This window comes from Cyphomyrmex costatus, unplaced genomic scaffold (assembly GCF_001594065.2).
Source record: "Cyphomyrmex costatus isolate MS0001 unplaced genomic scaffold, Ccosl1.0 scaffold340, whole genome shotgun sequence".
Taxonomy (NCBI): Eukaryota; Metazoa; Arthropoda; class Insecta; order Hymenoptera; family Formicidae; genus Cyphomyrmex; species Cyphomyrmex costatus.
In genome coordinates this window covers 394,211-415,920 of record NW_017277557.1, presented here as the reverse complement: position 1 = coordinate 415,920, position 21,710 = coordinate 394,211, and the positions used below count along the sequence as shown (strand labels likewise).

The 21,710-nt window shown below is 31.9% G+C and overlaps 1 protein-coding gene across 1 annotated transcript; it reads right to left on the bottom strand.

Annotated features, from left to right (window-relative positions):
* Positions 1 to 1,275: 1,275 nt before the first annotated feature.
* Positions 1,276 to 20,412, bottom strand: LOC108776150 (uncharacterized). Its single transcript, XM_018542683.1, has 11 exons — positions 20,137 to 20,412; positions 17,029 to 17,278; positions 11,120 to 11,997; positions 10,876 to 11,002; positions 10,574 to 10,765; positions 10,280 to 10,458; positions 10,110 to 10,195; positions 8,032 to 8,251; positions 5,707 to 6,009; positions 5,402 to 5,584; positions 1,276 to 4,499 (listed from the first exon to the last, which is right to left on the bottom strand). The coding sequence occupies exons 1-11, from the start codon at positions 20,186 to 20,188 to the stop codon at positions 1,429 to 1,431; spliced, it is 5,541 nt and encodes a 1,846-aa protein (XP_018398185.1). The 5' UTR covers positions 20,189 to 20,412; the 3' UTR covers positions 1,276 to 1,428.
* Between the last annotated feature and the right edge of the window lie 1,298 nt (positions 20,413 to 21,710).

Below are 21,710 nucleotides of genomic sequence, written 5' to 3'. Positions count from 1 at the left end.
TCCTGAAGCGACATTCTCTTATTTTTCAGTAACAATCTGTTGCATTTTATTAATATTAATTAAAACATGATCTGTTAAGAAGATTCTTCACCTTAAAAAAATGAGGAGGATAACTTTCCTTATTTTTTGATATAAGGAGCACACAAGATAGAAAATGCCATTGCCATTTTTTAAGAAACAAATAATAAATAAAATGTAAGCATTAAAATTATAATTTGTTATTAAAATTTTTTTTATGAAAATATACTTATGTAAAAAATGCTGAAGAAAAATTGTTTATATAATTATTTAATCTAATAGAAATGTGACAACAGAGTACTTATTCAATAGTTGGTAATATTGGGTAATACTAAGAAAGTAGGGAACAGAACTATACCTAGTCAAGCAAAAATGTCGCAGAAAAGATATAAAGGTTGATTTATTACCGAAAAACAATTAAAAAAGAGTATACATCAATACATTTTTGGTAAAAACAATGCCAAAAAGAAAGCGATGGAAAAAGAAGAAAGTGATTTATTTTTCGTGAAAGGATGTCGATTAATCGATATAGACGTTATATCATATAATATGTTTTCATAATCCCACATAAAAATGATACGGTCAAATTTCAATTTTTTTATAAATAATTTTTTTATTATTTATTATTAAATATTCTTTAAACTTCATTCCTTCATATAAATATAGTTTTTAAATTTTCTTATATTTTGTTTTTAAATAAATTAGTTAAAACCCTCTTTCTCATAAGGACGTAAGGTATTTAAAAAAATAATTTAAAAGAAACTATACGGTAAAAAAATTTGAAAAAAAATTCAGGAATCTCCTCTATTTTTATAACAAACTTATTCTCAACATTTGATCAAGTTTCTATATTATATCAAATAAAAATAATGAGGTCAAATTAATAAGTGTAGAGAGAACTCTAAGTATTACAACTTTACAATTTTATGGGCTAAGGTAATTCTTTGACACTTGCGGATTTATCGGATAGAATTGCAACCATTTCTATTGTAAATTTAAGTTCTTTTGCAAATTTATTCAAAGAAATATTCTAAAAAAGGGTCGGATATTTTTGCAGATATAAAATTGTTTTTGGTAATTTGCTTACTAGCAAAAAATAATTTTATCAAAGTTTTAAATTGAAACATAAATATTTATTGACATTTCAAGTTTATCAAATAATATAGGTGAAACAGATAATTAAAGATATCTAAGATATTTAATGGAAAAATATTTAATTAAAAATATGTTACACGATTATATAGCAAAATAGTGTCTCCAATGAAACATCATGCTTGTCTGTAGTCTATATGTAAAGCATGTATATGTTACGATTTCAAAGTGTAGTTGTTTATGTGAACAAAATTTAAGAGAAATATTTGTCGGGGGAACATCAGTCGGTGCACTTTCGATATCTACTGAGAAAGCACTTTAAACATTGTCCACGTCACCTGCATGATTATCATAAACAGTGATTGCAAGCATAGGTGTTGTTCTTAATTTATTTTCGTTTTGAATCACTCCAGAGTTCGTTATGGGATTGTCAATAACTGATGTTTCTACTGTAATTTTCTCGGATGTCATTTTTTGATCCCGAATAAGTATTTCGTCAGATTTGTCTGTCAAATAGGGATTATTTTTGGGACTTTGGGTAACTGTTTCATGTGGATATTGATACAATACATTTTTCTCATAATAATACTGTCCGGCTTTCTTAATAACAGGTACATGGCTCTTTATCTGCTGTACCAATGGTTTTGAAATTTCACTAGTAGTTTTATGTTGAGATATCCATTCGGTATGACCAGGATGGTGGACTGCTTCGATCGTTTCATTGACGATTGTGACACTTTGCACTTTTGTTTGTTTAGGATTTAAATTTTCCTCTTGTTTATGTACTTGAATACCAATTGTTGAAGTTTCTGACCAATATGAAGTGCTGGATAATAATTGCTCATTTAAATTAGATAATTTTGATGAACTTTTATGAGAATTATGTTCATGTGAATTTACATTAACAAAAGGTTTGTTGTCTAATACTTTTGAAGGCACTTTTGATTGATCATTTTTCTGATAGGTCGAATGACTTGTTGATGTCTGGTTGAATAGAAATAAATTATATGGAGATATATCTTTGCTAAAAGGAGATTGAGTACTTTGAGATAAGACGTCTGTCCAATCACTTTGAGTAGATGACAATATTTTTTGATAAATCGGAGTAGTGTCAAAGTATCGATCGTAGTTATTATTTATAGAAGACGAAACAGTAGAATCTGTAAATGTATCTTTTTGATATGAAGGAATATTCGTTTCAGAACTGGGAACAGATCCATAAAGTCCGCTTTGTACAGAATCCTTGATAGACTGCAACGAATCCTTTCCCCAAAGTTGAGAGTTATATTCATTACTTGGTTTAGTAGTAAAAAATGTTTGATGGGTCTTAACAGTACTATAACTTAGTGGTTTAACATTCGGCTTTCTCTGATATAGATTAAAACCGTCGTGATTATACGGTGTCTCGCCAAGTCTCTTTTGATCGTTCGAGTTCCATTGTTCCTGATATTGTGATTTATTAAGATTAATGGAATGACCTTCATTCAGTCCGTTAATTAAATCACTATGTTGTAAATGTAAATTTCCGACATCGCTCAGTTTTTGTATATCATATGGTTCCTGATTTGGTTTATCTGGTTGGAAGTTTATTGGAGATGTAAATCCATTATAAAGTAGTTTTTGCGCATGATTCAAATCTTCACTTGGTCGCGAGTTGACCGGAGGTTTAGGTGTATTGTAATCTGATCCGTGATATAATTCATCATTCGTGGAAGGTTTATATCCACCATATGGTCTGTGAGTCTGATAAGATTCATTGTTTATTTCATAATTCGGTCGAGAATTCGATCGTATAGTTGTTGAAGGTTTACGTCTATTATAACTTGGTCTGTGTGTATAATAAAATTCATCGTTCGTTGCATAACTTGGTCGGAGTCGCGTGGTTGTTGGATATTTATATTCATTATGATTTGGTTTATGTGTATAAGATTTATCACTTGATACATAATTTGGTCTGGTTAATCCCATGTTTATCGAATGATTAGGATCAACGTAATTTGGTTTTTGCGCTAAATTTTGTTCATCTTTCAAATCATAATGTCCGAAATTTTCTTGAGGTTTAGATTCTCCGTAAGGATATGGTGGAATTGAATTGTGATTTAAAAGTCCGTAATTAATCAAGTAACCGTCGATCTTTGGCGTAGTGGCCTGCTGAAAATTTGTGTAATAAGTGTAGAGAGTAGGTCTGGGACTAGTGGCAGAGTATAAGTTGTCGTAAAATATGTCATCCTGTGTGAAAGAAGGCAATCTATATCCATAGGCTGGCGGATTTGGATTATGGGGATCATTAAAAGAGTATGGAACATACGGTTGACGTGCTAAATGAAAATTTGGTGCATGAGGGATAGTCGTCGGTATAGGTTTTCCCTGCGGTTGAAAAATAGGAACCTGTTCCTGAACTTTGATATGTGAACCATAGATACCTTCGTTGACGAAAACAGGCGCGTTTATGGCATTATTTTGGACCACAATCGTGACATTATTATCATTTGGACGCACAAGTGGCTTTTTTATAATGACTTTGTTTTCTTGATTAACATTATTTCGAAAAGGTTTTGGAGTTGTAACTTTTGTATGTTCAGGATTACTTTCCGAATTAACTTTTCTCCTAGGTTGGATGTTTTCCTCTTTTGACATAGAAATAGAGAAACTTGTATCAGTCACTGCTCGTTTAACTTTTTGCGAGTTGTCGACGTTGTTCTTTAATTCGAATGACCGTTCGGCCCAGAGTTCAAGGTTCAAATGTCCAATGGCTAAATCATTGCAAGAGAAACGTTGATTTTTCAACGTATCTGTCGCGAGGAAAACAAATGGTTGTATGGTTTCAATGTCGTCCATCGTTTGGCATAGTACTTGGGCCAAAGTGACTTGTCTGATCTGTTGCAACTGACCGATGGTGAAACTGCTTTCGCTGTTGGGGTTCTCGTACCAGAATCTATCACCACGTCGCAGATTATTAAATTGTTGAGCGATTATACAAGCGAAAGTCGGACCAACTAGACCGCCAACTACCGACTTTTCCGCTAGACCGGCAGAGAAGAGATCAATATCCTCCACCGACAAGTATAATGATTTAAATTTTCTTATGACGTTCGGTGACATCACTTTGTTAAGATCCTCAAAGGTTCTTATCGGAGTCAGGCTGCAAGGCTTACGCCATCGGATGTAAGGCGGTAAACCATGATCTCTACCCCGCTGGATATTGATGGAAGCAAGATCCATGCCGAATGGAAAACCAGGCGTTTGAAAAAGATGATTCGTCATCTCTTCAGTTATGAACTCGTCCCGCCTCTGACATGGTTGATTTACTAAGCCTAGAAGAAGGCGATCGACGGACCCCGCAGTATCCAAATTTGCAGAGTTGGTAAACTCGTCATGAATCGAAACATCTGTGACAATAACGTATTATTATTTTTTATTTTTGCATTGCGATAGCTTCATTAATTAAATAAAAACATACGATAACTATGGATAAGGTGGCGAATGTCGTGTGTGAGTATAATGTAAATAATTACTAATTACTGATTTTCTACAATATTGTTTACTTCTATATGTTTAGTTCTATGTTCTATGATATTGATTACTTAAAAGTAAATTTTATCATATGCAATTCATAGAGTTTATCATTTTCTAAATAAAGAATTTGACATTTTGGATTTTTTTTAATTATGCCGGATTGTGCTACAACAGTACAACAACTTTTCCTAATGGCAAAATTTCCTTAGATTTCGCAGTATCGACGAAATTATGAATCAGAAGTTAGGAATTTTTAGGAATGCAAAATTTCAAACCGTGTAACTTCCAATTGGTGCAAAATAATCGAATTCTGCGAGTTACACAGTTTTAAAATTTTTTATTCTTAAAAATTACGAAGGCCAGCAAAAGAAATGTTTTCTTTTTAAAAAACGGTTTATGTTATTGAGTTGCGATTTACGGCACAATTTGACACAAGTGTAACGCAATATACAGCACAATTAAGGAAATTACAAAATTTTCGAAAAGTGCGGAGACAATTTCACACATGTATTATATTTATTATTTCATATGTGCACATTTTAAAATTTACTTCATATATAATACATATGTATTTTGATTGTTTATGTTTTTTTATCTGATTATTAAAAATTAAAATTTGAAAATTAAAAAAAATAGAAACGGTTATTTTTCTTCTGAAATCACGAATCGTCTAAAAAATAGATTTTAAAGTACTTTTAAACAATAAATAATATAATGATAATACTTAAAATATTTACATTTAGTAATATTTAATACCTACTATAATTTTACTTACTATTAAAAATGGGTCTGTGATTGCTATCAAATCTAATAAAACTCCGCTGGATCAGTGAGTGTCCGAATCGATAAGCTGCTGTAGAAAATGAATTTGCAATGGTGGGATTTACTGTCGAATCGTATCCCTTATAATAATCTTTTTTAAGAAGTTCCAAGTCAAAGATTTTCATCACCTGAGGGCCTGGAGAACGTTATTAGTGTTGTTATTTTAAAACACTTTGTTTCTTTATAGTCTTTAATGACACTATCGACCGTTTTATATTCAGATAAATACATTAACTATTGAATTGGAAATTATCTTACCAAGAATGATCGGCAAAAATTCTCGATAAGTTATATGTTGGATTATCGCGCCAACGATTCTTCGTGTTTCTTGAAAAAGTTTCTCGTCGCTCCAATGAGAATTCAAAGCTGATAGTTCCGTGGCTATCCTATTGTGCAATCTCAGAAAGACAACGTGCAGAGACGTGAGAGCAGGTTGCTCGCTTAGACGTCCGTCACCAGCCCGGAAGCAAGTTGTAGACAAAGATCCGCGTTTGCATAAATCCGATTTACGTTTCAGAAGCGAAGATCTCCGCGATTGTATTCTTCCGTATTGCAGTAAGCCTGGAAATAAAAGGATAAAAATGTTCTTCTCGTCGAACTGATTTCTGAAATGTTTTCTGACAAAATTATCTTTCACCAGTTGTTAATTTCAGACATACAAACATGATTTATTTTATTGATATTTGTTTTCTTTTAGCCGTATGTTAACTCGAAAAATGACAGAACGCAATATTTCAACAGATTTCGTTCCGATTACGGGAACGTGATGAAACTGGAACACACCTTGGTCAATCAAATTAGGCAAAGATGAAGCATTCCGAAGGATGCGCAGTGATCAGTAAAGTAATGGGTGTTTAAACGCTTTGCAGCCAATCAGACGCTTGCCGCGGTAATGCGAAGTCAAGCAGCAGTGAAATGTCATTTATTCAAACATCAATATAGCAGCTAACGAAAAATCAATTAATTGATTAATCAGACATTAATTTATTATTATACAGGATGTTTCAGAATTCGAGGACACGGATTGCACAGCGTGAGTGCATGTGTCAAAAGAAGCAACTTTTCCTTCTGGCAAAATTGCGTTAAAACAGTATTTTTTAACTGAGAACAATTTTAAATTAACGAATGAGCGCGCTCCACGTTACCTGAGCATATACGTTATTTTTTGCTATTTTGTTAAAAGAGTTTATAAAAACTATGTATGATATCTCTAAATATATCGCTATTTTGAATACAACTTATTCAAGAACAGAATATTTTCTAATTAATATCGTTGAAGAGAAACGATTGAAAGTAAAATAAATAGATTAGACAATTCATGAATATAATTTCAACGCAAGATTATTATTCCAACGTTCTGAAAATGTTTGTGGTTCTGAAAAGGGCTAATTTAATAAGTATGACAGTTCCTATCGCATAATGAAGCTGTTCTTCCAAATCCTCTAGTATTTCCACAGAATTTTGATTTAAAAAATGTATTATTATAAATGATCCCATCGGAAATAATCAAGTGAATATAAGTCAGCCGATCTTGAGGGTCACGCGGCGGGACCATCTCGGCCAATCCAAGAATTTGGAAAATTTATATTGACAATATTGAGATAAAATGTCTCGAGAAAATGCATCTTCTTCTTTTATACGCACCGTTCAGAGACGATATGGATTCGTTCATCTCGCAAAAGAAGGATAGACTTTTTATAGACTATAAAAAAAGGATGTAGAGTGCGACACATTAATTCGACGCGACATGGCACGAGTGCTTATGCTTGGATCTTCTTCGATCATGTCCAAGATTTCTTCCTCTATGGCAATCGTACATTTCGTTCAGCATCTTGCCGATGAATGATCATGCTACCCGTTTCTCATAATCAAATCTGCTTTCCTAATTATAATTGCGTGTGAATGACATCTATAGGAGTAATATTTTGCATACCGTTTAGCAGCAGCCTCATTGTTACACTGGTTCAAAATTAGCGACATGTCACAATATTATCCACTTGTGTAACTCATCGTGATGCACTTCTTTTTTTGACAAAGAAACGTAACAGAAATGACTATCACGGATATCATTAAACCCGATTGAGGATGCCGTGTAAACATAATCATAGATAATTCCATCATGGCTATAACATGATCTTGAAATGCCTTGCAATGCCGCAAACGTCTGATTGATCGAAATTCGGCGATGTCCACCTCATTATGTTTCACCTCTCTGATTACACATTTTGGCGTCGTACGACGCTCTACAATTAATTAGAAAACAAGATTTTGCTTCATATCGATACTAAAAGTTAATGTGATCAAATGTGATACATATGGGATTGTATTTAATCTTATATCGTTAATACATGAAAATTTGTATATAAGTGAAAATATAGAATAAGTGCAAGATCAACGTACGAATACGATCAACATACCATTTGCTATGAACTATATGGTATTCTTAATACATTCCTCTGATACTCTTTGTTATCTGAATTTCCAAATTATTTTCGGGATTTATTAGTAATGAATTTTTAGTAACAGATAACGGGCTTTTCCTCTCTTTTTTCTTTTTTATCGAACTGTCGGAAGTGCACTTACCATTCCGGAATATTCTCAGACTATCACTATGCATGGCATTACTACTGTAAACCATGGAGGCATCCAGATAACTGGTCACTTGGGACAATTGCTCTCTCGCGCCAAATTCACAGTTTTCCTTAGGAGCCGGTCCGCTTCTGAGAAATTCCAAACACCTTACACCCAAAGGACCATAGAAATTGTCGTGCAAATTCACTGCTATTGGAAGACACTCTGGATGCTATTGACATATACATATTAGCAGTAGGGTAACCAAATCTTATCATGGCCTAATACTCAATATAATCTACTCGCTGTTTATATACGAGTAGATATTTACACTGTGAATCCTAGATAGTACTAATGGGTTATGCAGGCTGCCCATCCAACTCGATTGTATCAGTTATTGCTCAGTTTATTCATCTTGTTATTAGTGAAAAGAAATGCACAACATTGTGGTCATGATGTAACATTAATATTACGGGATAGTTAGCCATGTATGTTTTATGTTTAAAAAATGAAAGATTTATTTTGTAAGGAAACTAATCAAAGATTTATAAAATTAAAAAAAAATAATAATAATGTATGTGTGTGTATGCCTATTACTCAGTTTTTGAAATGATTTTCCCATACCTTTAGCAAACATCAACAAATGACGAACCCGTCGTACAGCTACCGTTTGCAACGAATACATTAAATTCAATCTACTTTTTCAACAATTGTAAACTCAGTCCTTTTCACAACCAATACATACATTTAATTGAATACCTGATACGCGTAATTTAATTTCTTATTTTTTTGTTTTTAAAGCTACTTCTTGTAACAGCTCTAGTATAAATTATTTTATTCTAAGTTTCTTTAAAAAATTTTCTAATAGTTTTTGGAATTGTTTTTTTACGACCATATTTTTTTTAATTTTTTAAATGTTTTTAGAAGACATTAAATGAACAGTTTGATCCTTTCGACGTATTAACATACGATCTTTTGTTATAGATGGTACTGGAGAAACTTAATTTAAAATTTTTGTAAAAGAAACAGCTTGTACATTTTGGTCAAGATTATCAAGTTTTGAATCAACAATATCAATATTTTGTACATCTTGTAAAACCCTGGAATTAACTGTATTAATCAGCTCAACTTCATTACAATCATTTCCTAATTAAAGGAAGTGACGGAGAAATTGGTCTCGCTTAAGAAAGAGTTGTTGATATACTATATTATCATTAGAGTTAACAAGTGCATAATCAGGAATTGCATTAATATTAAAAAAATAAATTTCGGTAGCTCTAAATCCTGAAATAATTTTTTTTTATACAGCTGTTAGGAGAACATTACTATATGTAGCAGATAGCTATAATTTATCATGTCATAACTGCAACATTTCATGTCCAGCTATTATAAATATTGTAACATATTTTTATAATATTATGATTTAACAAATAAATATGCGGCCTCGCTGCGAGATAGACGCGCTTCTCTTAAGAAGGAAACATCCATACACACAGGAATCCTATAAGGAGGAGTAATATACAAATCGAGTTGACAAATATTTTCAAAGTTTCCAAATTGTTCACTGAAAATCACAGCGACTGTCACATAAGGAAGATTTTTTAATTTTTTTCTAGCACTGTGATTTTCGGATATCAAAATGAATATATGCAATTAATATAAGCTTCCTGGAGATTCCCAAGCTCTTTCGAATGTGATTTCTAGGCCTTCGAATAATTTTTTATCATGACTTTATCATGTGTATTTGAGAATGTGATACTAATAATAGTACATATTTTAGCAATTATAACAATAAAACTAGATCAATTATTGAAATATTGCGTAATGATGCAGCAATATTTATCTTAGTGAACATAGATTCGAGGAATATTGCTATAATATTACAACAATATTTTATGAAATATTGCAGTCTATCAAAGTTATATCTATTTCTGCAATATAGCTGTAACAATTTATGCTGTAGAGATATATACCCAATATAACATAAATGCTACATTTTTTAATGTTTTAAAAAATTCTTCAATGGATAATAGGTACTTATCGATATTACGGCTAAAAGTTATAACTATAGTTATTGAGTAATTTATTACCATAAATTCTGCCAGTTGAAAACCGATGCCATTCTGTAAGCAACATCGTGGTACTGTACCATTAAATCCTCTGCTTTGGCCAGTTGCTGTTTACATGATGTATTTAATTATTTTTATTTAGTTGAAAAATGCAAATTAATATGAAACAAAAGGAATTTTTAATTACATACCTGTTAAATCATGATCTACAAATTGCCCCCACTGCATTAGCATGTGAGTAACGGAAGCTAGAGGTACATCTTTATTTTCATGGATTAAGTTTGAGATATCTCGTGCACTTGGGAGCGGCCTTCCGTTCTTCGACCTTCTAATACTTTGAACGCCATCGTGATATTCCGGTGGAAGAAATCTGAACATGATGATAATTTTTTAACACGATTGAAACGTTTTTTATTTTTATATATTCAATATTTTTTATTTCTATTTTTATATTAAGAGACTGTTCACACATTGTTTAGATTTACCTACGCATCACAGACATCGCAGAACCCCACCAGAGATTCTGCAGATTGTTGCAGCTGCCGTCAGACGTTCTGTATCTTAGGCTAGCCGGTGGACATCGAGGTGGGTCTCTTTGTGGACATTGTTGTTCCAACGAGGTTCTTTTGATGAGTTTATTTCGGATTAAGGGTAATTCCAACGACGTATTAGGAAACCTGATAAAATGATAAGAGTAGGAATAGCCATAAAGTTTCTTATTTCGACATTAAAGATTTACCATACCATTATTAGAAACCATATAGAAAGTCTTATTATAGAAACTTACTTTTTTAAAAACATAGAAGTACCTTGAAGGGCCGCATATCCGAATTTTGCAAGATCTCTTGCTTCCTCTGATTGATCATTAAATGCTGCTACGTATCTCGCTGGATTATCGCTCTCCAGATAGAGACCTGCATGTTGCATTTCACATAGAAGATTTTTTTTTAATATATACGCATTTAATTATAATGATTAACATGATAAAATTGTTCATGCCATGAATTAATGAATTTTCTTTAAGCGCTTACCCATTGAGTACAATTTAGGTTCTTGGACATAATAAAGGTCATGCATAGCTTGTAATCCAAAATTCGCAGCTTCCAGCAAACTGTCTTCCTCAAATTTCCAATTTTGTTTATCGACGCGACTCTCCAGAGTTTGATTATCGGCTCTCGATTCAGCATTCTGTGTTTCAGTATTGATCAGATAACTCGAGATATTGTCCGATTGTTTAGAACGTGTTTCCATCAACGAAATGCTACTGCTATTAAAATAATTATTTGTTTGAACGTCATTGTTCCGTTTCTGTGTGTGTGTGTGAAAAAATTTTACTTGTGAATTGTTATTTTCTGCGTTGTTTAATGTTTCCGAAATTTTAACGTCAGCGTTATTTAACGATCCGTCCAAAAATTCCTCTTTGAGTCTATCTTCCGTTTTTCTAGTTTCTTCATATTCTTTTTTGTTTTCTGTCGATTCTGTTACTCCAGAGATTTCAGATATGCGCGATGCGTTCAACAATTCATATCGGATTCTATCTTCTGTCTGATTCGTCTCCTTCATAGGAATATACGTGATTATGTTGGAATCTCTCGGCTGTAACACATCCGCTGTTATCTTTTCTATCTCTCTCTTTAGCAATCTCTGTACGTATTTCAAATGCGCCGTTTCGACTGGATATGAATTATTTGCGTTGTTTTCTTGAATCTCCGATATTAAAGGATGTTTATAATCCAACGAAATGTTTATTCGCTTTCCCAGAGCGGCCGTTGATGTGAAAAACGATTGCTCGGGTTTGCCGGAAATTTTTACTTCATGATTCGATGTTTGACTCTTGGCGTAAGATTCTGCTTTATCATTCGCTTCCCTCGATTTCGATAATGCGCAGGAGAGGGAAGAGACAACTAGGCTAACAATTAAAATAACAACTGTATTGTAGTGTATTATATACATATCGAATGCAAAATTTATAACACATGTATATGCATCTTAAAGCAAATGTTAGATATAAATTTATATTCTTACTAATATCTAATGCTATTACATAATAACTAAAGATAGTGCTGTGCGTTTTTAATGTTTAAAGCATTTTGCATGGTATTTCAATAGCAATCCAACTTTCACTGATGCGTGAGTTCCGATATTGACCGTGTTAGAAGTAACATTCAAACAACGTTTATGTCACGTTTTACCTACTCGTGACATTGACCTTATCGCGAACTAATCTATATGATCAAGCATGAGTATTTCTCATTCAAACTCACGATAAAACGTACACGGATACCGCTTATTGCAATAGCGCTCTCTTTTTGCATTTCTCTATATTAGAATATTTAAATAAATATTTGAAGCCTTGTTATCAAAAATATAATTATATAAATTGGAATTTTACCATGGAATGTTATTAGAGAATTAAACCGTTATCTTTACTAAACAGTTATAATAGTAACTATTACTTTAATACATATACAATGTATATAATCCATTATATATAATAATACTTTTTTATTCCCAAATAATAAATAATTAATTAAACAGTTATTCTGTTGAACTGTTACTAATAGTTTATTATAATATTATTACAAAAAACTTAACTGAATATCGATCAGTTTAACTAATTAAACAACTATTGTTAATTATGGTTATGGTAAAATAATTTTTCAATTTTAAAATATTGGTTACATTTTTTATGTATTAAAAAGATGTTTTTGCAACTCTTGAAAGATTATCATCTGCGATTGTATTTATATTATATTCTTTTACATCTTTTATAGCTATGCATTGATAGTATTGCATTAGTATACCTTGATAGTATTGCATTAGTATATCTCCAAAAGAATTTACCAATTAAGAACAATTTAATCATTAAACGCTTAATAACACTGTTAAACAAAATTTAATCTTTTTTTGCTACACAAGTGTGAATAATTTTTGATATACTTTTGCATGCTGAAAACAAATCATGCTTGACAAAAAATGGCTATTATTTAAAAATTTTGGCCCTTTTGACACCATTTTTTAACACGTGCGATCAATCTTTACCAAAGGATTCGTGTTCAGCATGCAACCGTATGTCAAAAATGATTATATTTACACCAGTGTGACAAAAACAGTCGTTGAACAATATATAATTATGTGAAAAAGAAATGATTTTCAAATTGCTATATTTCAGAAACAAAAAATTATATCAAAATGCATTTTAAAGCTAAAAGTTGATACTTTTACGTGGCACTTATGAAATATAATAGAAACATTAATTGCCGGTGCTGCAACACCTTTAAGACCCTCAAAATCGTTTTTTGCCTCTTTTTCTATTTTACTCAAAATGGTAACACGACTTTTGTCAACAGATTCATGTTCAGGATGTCAAAATGAGGAAATAATTATTTATATTCACATAAAGCAAAAAAAGGCAAATTTTATCCGACAATGTAATAATTGCTTCTAATTGATATATTAATTTAGATCTAAAATTTAAAAGTTAGATAAAAATTTAACAGTTAATATTTTGATTTTACAGACAATTATAATTATTAATGCTTACTAATTGCTGGCTGTTATTCACAATCAGTTGCATTAGAGAGTTTATTTCTACAATACCTGTAGCGGACAAATTAAGTTGTGAATGATTAGACATTTATCAAATAAATAGTTGATTAGGATTTTAAATATGATTGCTCTTATAAAGTATGTAAAATTATGACTTGAAAGTAAACATTTAGTCGTTAAGTTTTAGTCGTTAAATTGTTTTAATTTGATAATGGTGGTTTTTAAAGTTATCTCTCCATAACTGTTACTCATTGTCAATAACTGATAATAAAATAACGGCCATTTATTAATTGTGACATTAAAAACTAATTGCATATTGTTGCTGTATCATCATAAAGTATATGATACTTATATGTATAATAACTACCAAATGATCATAGATCAAGCAAATTAAGAAACAGTGTCATTTAGTATTACGACGAGAGATATTAATTTAAAGAAAGAAAAAAGGTCAGTAGGTGAGTTGAAACATTCAGTAAATGAAACTTGGCATCGTGAGGCGTCAGGCTCGAGAGAGAGATATAACGGGATCGTAAATTGTAGAACGGCAAAGGCATGATGGACTAAAGATATTATATTGACCTTGTTGAATCGGAAAGAGATCTTTTTCCTTGAATTTTTGGATAGCGAATATATCATGAAAGTATACAAATTAGTTTATAGTAAAAATATTTATACCTAATTATTTAACCAAAATTCATTCAAGTATTAAATTAACATTAACACAAAAATTAGATAAAAATATTTTTTCAATTAATTCAAAATTTAATATAGATTTACAACCATTGATCGATAGACATTGATTGAAAATAATTAACAAATCTAATTAGAATATATTCCAGATGCGATTTGTCAATGAGGATTGCAGATCTGTATCAGGAAAAAGTGGAGACACTTATCGATATCCACTCACAAAATTGCAAAGTGCATTTTGCATGTGCGGTGATGAGATCCTGATTGCACTCACAATATTCGACGGTGCATACTCGATAGCGCGAAATCACTAAGTGTCAAATAAATACGCGGAAATAGCAAAGAGCAAGATCAGGAAAAAGGCAAAAAAAATAAAAAAAAGGACACGGAGACACGCGTGGATCGTATAGTCGAATCAAGGCGACGGTCTTCTTGAAGACGGTTAACAAGGTACTAACCAGTGATCAGATCGACCGACTGGTCTTATACATGAGGAAGGATAGCGCCTCCGGGCTTCTTTACTTTTTGTTTGTTGATACCGGTTGTCGTCTTTTGCATATTTTTACTGTTATTTTCGAGCGAGTTATCTCGTTATTTCCACTGTCTACTGTTGATGATCTCGTTACTGGAAGACTCCGTTTTATAAAGACGTCGCGTGGCAGGAAGACGTGACATCGATCTGCCTATAATTGTGTTACGACGTTAGGTACGGTTTTTCGGATACGGATTCAGAAAGCTTTTGTTATACCGGAGAGAAGACACGTTGAAATAGATATGATTATACTAATTAGCACGTCGTTTGATTGTCATTTCTCAGATTGATCTCCAATCTTTGATCATTGATAGTTTGGTAACTTTGTACTAATCCGATTATCATCAAGTTGGATTTTTTATATTTATCTACTCAAGTTCAATGATTCCAAGAGAATGATTTTAAAGTTAAATTCTTTTTATCGTTACATTTTACAATATTATTTTATTCAATTCCCGTTATTTATTATTATAAATAGTGAAAAAAGTAAATGTAAAAATTCACATTAACTTTGTCTTTTAGCTAGTAATCTTTTGTGATATTACAATATTTATATGTTACGTTGTGAATTGTTTTTAATCTTTCTTAAACTTGTTTCTTAACTATTGATTTGTTATAAGAACGCTTTAATTTAATAAAAATTCATAATTTATTTATAATTCATATAATATTATAGATATACGCGAGCGCGCACGCACGTTAAACCGATTTTAAAGAAAAAAATATATGTAGACATCGTGTAGGCAAATCTAAAAAAAAATTTGCAATTTTTGCAATTTAAAAAAATTGTTAAAAGAATTTTCAAATTATTTATGAATTTCTTTTTGTTGATATTTTTTAGACACCACTTTTATATTTTTACGAAAACATATTTAGATTATTCACCTTAACGTGTATTTTTTCCAAATCAAATTGAAGGGGTGAAACATAATTAAAAATTCAGTTATCAAGAAAATTGAAATAGGAATAAGGATTTCGTTATTATGCATATACATTAATTCATTGAAATTATGATATAATATTATAATACATATAACTACTGAGAATGTTTACAGCGAGATCTACAGTTATCCTACAGAATTACAGCTCCCGGAATTTATCACGAGGAGGTTGCAATACGTTTTCAAACTCTATATTTTCGGGGTGCTTTTTTATTGTGAATCTCCTCACCTATTACGTTATTTATTTACATTGGAATGCTTCTTCAATGTAAGAGAGTCCCCTCAATTCTCACATTAACTAAGAGAATTATCTTAATCATCTTCAATCATATCATTTTTAATAATTAGAACGAAATTATTTTTTTGAAATATATTGCTGAATATTTTTGCCGGTTTAAACATTTTCAATAGATACCTTGCATAAGATAAGGGGGTCGATGTAACTTTTCCCCTAAAATGAAAAGTGAAAATTGTTTGTACGTATGTACATGTATGTAATTACATTTAAAAGTGGTGTCTTAAAAATCACCAAAAAAAGATTCATAAAAGATTGAAAATTTTTTTACCAGTTATTTTTAATTACAGAAATTGCAAAAAAAATTCTTAGATTTTTTCTTGTCTAAACGATATTCATAACATATATACATTTTTTTATTAAATTCGATCTAGCCGTTCTTAAGAAAAATTATTTTTCTTATTTTGCTTTACATGAAAGATTCGATAACTCTAAGTAAGAGAGGCAGGTAGAGTGGCCTTCGCTTCGCATGGAAAGTCGTGCGCCCTTAGGCAAAGAGTGAGATAGGGTGGATCTCCCTTCGCGTGGAAAATCGTACGCCTTTAGGCAAGGTGGAAGGTGCGAGTGGACCTCGCTGAATGTGAAAAGTTATTACATAAATAGGAAAGGGTGTGATAGTCCTAAATATTGTATGTAGATGAAATAAGATATTACTTTTTTAACTTTTTTTTATTAATAACTTTTTTACGAATAACGAGGACAGCTAAAACTTGCTGGAGATCACTTGTTAGAGTTATGATCTTGACAACATATGTCAAGGTTAAGGTCATGTGAGTCCTAGTCTAAATATTTACCCAATTCATAAACAAGTTACAAAGATAAAAACTTATTATATAGACTTATCTTGTCGGGGAGAAATATGTATGTATAACGATGTTATATATTTTACTATAATTAATGTTAAGAGTTAATTACGGTTACTATAATTACCTCGTCAGTGTCTGGCCGCTTTCTCCTGCGCTTGCAAGCTCGCTATTGCTTTGCCTGTGCCATATAACACTTTTGCGCGGATCTGGACTTTTCTGGTAGCTGTACAAGTCGCTCCAGACGTAGACGACGAGCTTCCGGTAGTCGTGCCTAACTGCATAGTACCACTCGTATAATTCGCGCCTCTGCAACTCGTGCAACCCTCCGACATTGTGTTGCTGATGTCGTTTGGCGCTATTGTGGATTATTTTTCCTGAATAATCAGTAATCTTGCGATAATTGTAAATGTAAACACAGGAAGCGCAATATTAATACGAATTAAGAAAATGAGATCGGAGAAAATGATATTACAAACTAATTACAATCTCAATTGTGAATATAACGTTCAGTTGAGTATAAGTTTTGTATTTCTATTAATTTAATTTAATGTTGAATTATTATATAACCACGTATGTTATTTAATTTAATTCAATTTTTAATTATATTTTTAATACTTATTTTTAATTCAATTTGATATTAAATTACGTTTTCAATACCTTTAATGTATATTTTCATAATTTTTTTCTTATAATGGCAGTTTTAAATTGTACATCGCTTGTTATTGAATATATTTATAATGAATTTGTATAATGTGTTAAATACATTAATGACGAATATGTTGTGACAAATTTGGACAGTTATTAGTTGTTTCTCATCCTTGGATAAATTATGATAATTTATCTAATAGATAAATAAAGAAGTAAGAGCAAAGAGAGTAAGAGAGTGATTAAAGTTTATTGAAGGGTGAAACATCTTATTCATGAAATTTATCAATCAAAAAGCATCGGTTTTATGTTGAAAAAATTGTAGGCGTGCGCTGAGAAGTGCAAAGATCAAAAACTAAATAGTAGTGCTATAGAAAAACATGAAGCATATTTGACGACTATAAGCATCGTATCATGTCGCAACAACTGAATATGACCGTCAATATCAGTTAATATATTAATATTAATTAATATATTTAGTGTCGCATCATGTATATGTATATCTACTCGATCTATTCTCCTGGATAAAACTATACATTTTCACGTTGTCCCAAAATTATCCATGTAACTTATATTAGGCAGTCTTTCACTTGTTACGTAAAAGTTGTAAATCTAAATTACCATCTATGTTCTTTAATTGTTGATTAACTCTAATAATTCAATCAATGATAATATAATGTGATTTAAAGAAGTAAGACACTGTGACCAACTTAAAAATAAAGATTATTTAAGTTCGAAAAAAGTATAAATGCGATTTACTTATAATTTTTTTTACTTCATACATTGAACTTGTTAATTTGCAAATTTGATTGAAAAATATTTTTATATGAGTTCTTCTATGTTTTATTTTCTTTTATATATATTTGGATCTAATATTTACATTGTTTGGAGTGCAACATTATATCGCTTGAAAAATTCTTCAGATCGACTATCTGCGTAGATACGCGAGTCTACTTCAAGTGTTATAATTGAAAAAATATTTTAAATAGCCACTTGGTATTTTGTGTATGTGTGTGTGAGCGCGCGCATATTAATTATATTACTTCAAACTAATTTTAAAAAATTTTTATTTTTGAAACTTTCGAAGTGTTCTATCTCCTTAATATGATGGACATATAGAGCTTGTAATTATAACGCTATGATAATTATCATTTTCAGTGACATATTAACCGATTTCTCAAAGCGATCATCATATCATCTATTAATATACGGTAGTTGTTTGTTAATATACGATCGATGTTTCCCGAGAAAATTTGCAATCACGATTCCATGCACATTTCTGTACACTCTGACACTAAAATAAAATTTGTACACCTCCTCGATAGATTCATTCATATTCTCGACAGATTCATTCATCCTTTTATGCTCTGGCACAGCAAATGTACCGCATACGTAAGAGAAAGGATCAATTTTTCCTTTTTCAACACAATCAACAACATTCTTATATTTATATTACGTGATACAAAATGATAATGGCGCGTGCGAAAGTTTTGATGCGTGATATGAAATGAACACATACATATAAGTATATATATATATAAATATATATATAATACTTACTATATCCATATAACTTAACTCCATCTCTTTTATTTGCAAAAGAAAATTTGCGTGCGCGCTGGTATGTGTGCGTGTGTGTTATGTATATGAGTGTGTGCGTATATTTGTGATCATATTTGACCTCAAAACCTTAAGAATAGCGCTACTTGTACTCCTCAAAATTCATATAACTTCATATTGATGCCCCATTCTTATACGAGCTAATTTTGCCAAATTCCTTGGGGAAATGATAGTGGACCGTGTCTCCGACACAAATCGATACGATTTTTGGAAAATTTTAAAAGTTAAAATCGGTCACGCAGTGTAATTATATTTTAATTTGATTTTTCAGAGATTCTGTACAATTAAATTTTTAGATAACTTCGAAATAATTCATTGCAATTTCTTTATGACTATGACGCGTTATGAATTATAAATAATAAATATTAACTATATTATATTAAGCATTATGCAACTAAACGATGTAATTTTTTTGCTATGGAGTCGAAGGCATGTCGGCCATTATAATGTGCAGTGTGCGGCTCTGACCTGCGTGCCGTTCACCATAAATCCGGGAAAATCTGGGTTAATTATACTAATGGCAATATATGGCGAGCTTTTTCACCCATGACCTTACCGGAAAAAGGCAAAACTCCGTAATTTCTTGCTTGATTTGTTAAAGTAAATGTGAAAACATAGCTCGATACAAAACAGATACAAAGGCGAAAATAAAATTAATTATACTATGTGTTTCTTACAGATAATAGGATATGTATCTAGAGAAACGATTTTTCTTTTTTTATTATATACCTCATTTAAAACTGGACATCAAGAAATTAGTCATTAATTTTTATTAAAGCTTTTAAAGATTTAGTAATAAAGAGAGAGGAGAAGATATTTTTCAGAAGATTATTTTAAAAATTTATTATAAATTAAGAATGCATCATGTATGTAATAACTGTAATTATACCCCTTAAACCAACACATAACAAATCAAAGTGCAAATTACACTCTCACTAATCTCTCTCATCAATTATTGTAAACTTACTCGTACCGGTGGATTCTTTTAAGATGAATACAGCGACTTCAGACTTTATCATACACTGTCCCGAACTATGTCACAAAACATTCTTCCTGATAATTTCGCTTTTTAGCAGCAGATTTTCAAAGTTCGACTAATTTTTTCGAGATGGTCACCAATGGTCGAAAAAACGCACCGCACAATTTTTCGCGGGATTCCCCGACGTCTCGTTTTACTCAATCAGAAATAGAGGTGCGCGTTCAAAATTGGCGACGAAGGACGTTCGTATACTCGCGTCCACGGTGCGAAGGCGCCGAAGGAACTGATCGGCCGTGTTCCAAATAGCCGCTTGGTCGGCTTCACCGAACACTCGTCTCTTTTCTTCTTCCTGCGCGTTGTGTCGGCCGTTTGTCGGTGTCCTCGCTGTCGTTAGAGTTGTCCTCTCCATCTCCAGTTGTCCACCTCCTCATCTGGAGGGGATGAAGGTAATAGGGATCAAGACCGAAATTCGGGTAATTACTAATGAAACTTCGCTCATTGAAGCTACAATAAGCACACCATTCATAAATTGTAATGTTGAATCAAATTAGAAGATAAATGAAAATAAATCGACTTATCCGATACTTTTTAGATATTTAAAAATATTGCACATCAATTTTTATCACAGAAAAAAAAAGAACTCTAATTCATTTGATTTAATTACGATTTGATAACGAAAATTACAAAACTTGCTAATAGCAATCTTAGAATCTTTATCAATCGCGCATATGTTTACGAATTTGTTCAACGAAAAGTTTATGTATTTAAAATTTCATCTCCGACTGTTCGGTCTTGACTCCTTAGCGCAACTATGACTCACGATCATGAACTCCGCGTCACAAAGAAGGAGAATGAAGGGTGAGGGAGTCAGTGGATGTAAAGAGAAAGATCGAAGTGGAGAGTATGCATTGCGTAGCGTGCATGAGGTAGAAGCCCAGCTCGTCGCGATACGTAATAACCTTCGATTGGAAAAAATTTGACCAGCATAATTATGAAGAATTCTTTCGCAATGCGGTTGTGCACATGCATATGCGCGGCTGGGAGATCCGTGTAAAAGCCGATACACACGAGTCGGTTCTACAGAAAGAGGGGGCATGGTCGCCACCGGATGTGTTTCTGGGCCTCTCCGCAGGCCTTGCGGCCACGTGACGCCGAAGGGTACTCGTCGGCTTACGGTAGAAAAGTAGGGTATCGCCGGACTTAGACAACACGATGAAAATTTATAAATTCCTTATTTATCCATGATTCATCGCATCCCACCCAGGAACGAATATTTCTAATAGAAGAAAAGCAGAAAAAAATAGGAGAAGAAGGGAATCGGGAGAAAAATGTTTTACCAATATCTTCTAGACCCTTTGTTATCGATTTCCATCCTCACAAAGTTTATTTCTGCGTGCAGGGCACTTCCTCGCAATGCCGTCACTGCATAGTGACGGCACATGTAAAAATAATGTCCACAACTGTAGATTGCTATGCTCACATCATATATAAAAATAAAATAAAAATAAATAAAAAAAATTGGCATAAAAAATTTGGCATAATATTAAATTATGCCAAAGATC

What these genes read in the sequence shown, in the direction of transcription:
- LOC108776150 (XM_018542683.1), bottom strand. Translation starts at nt 20,188, where the DNA reads ATGATAAAGTCTGAAGTCGCTGTATTCATCTTAAAAGAATCCACCGGT. An exon ending in ACCTAAATTGTACTCAATGG is followed by an intron (nt 11,003 to 11,119) that starts GTAAGCGCTTAA and finishes TGCAACATGCAG; the next exon opens with GTCTCTATCTGGAGAGCGAT. An exon ending in TCTGAGAATATTCCGGAATG is followed by an intron (nt 6,010 to 8,031) that starts GTAAGTGCACTT and finishes TTTTATTTCCAG; the next exon opens with GCTTACTGCAATACGGAAGA.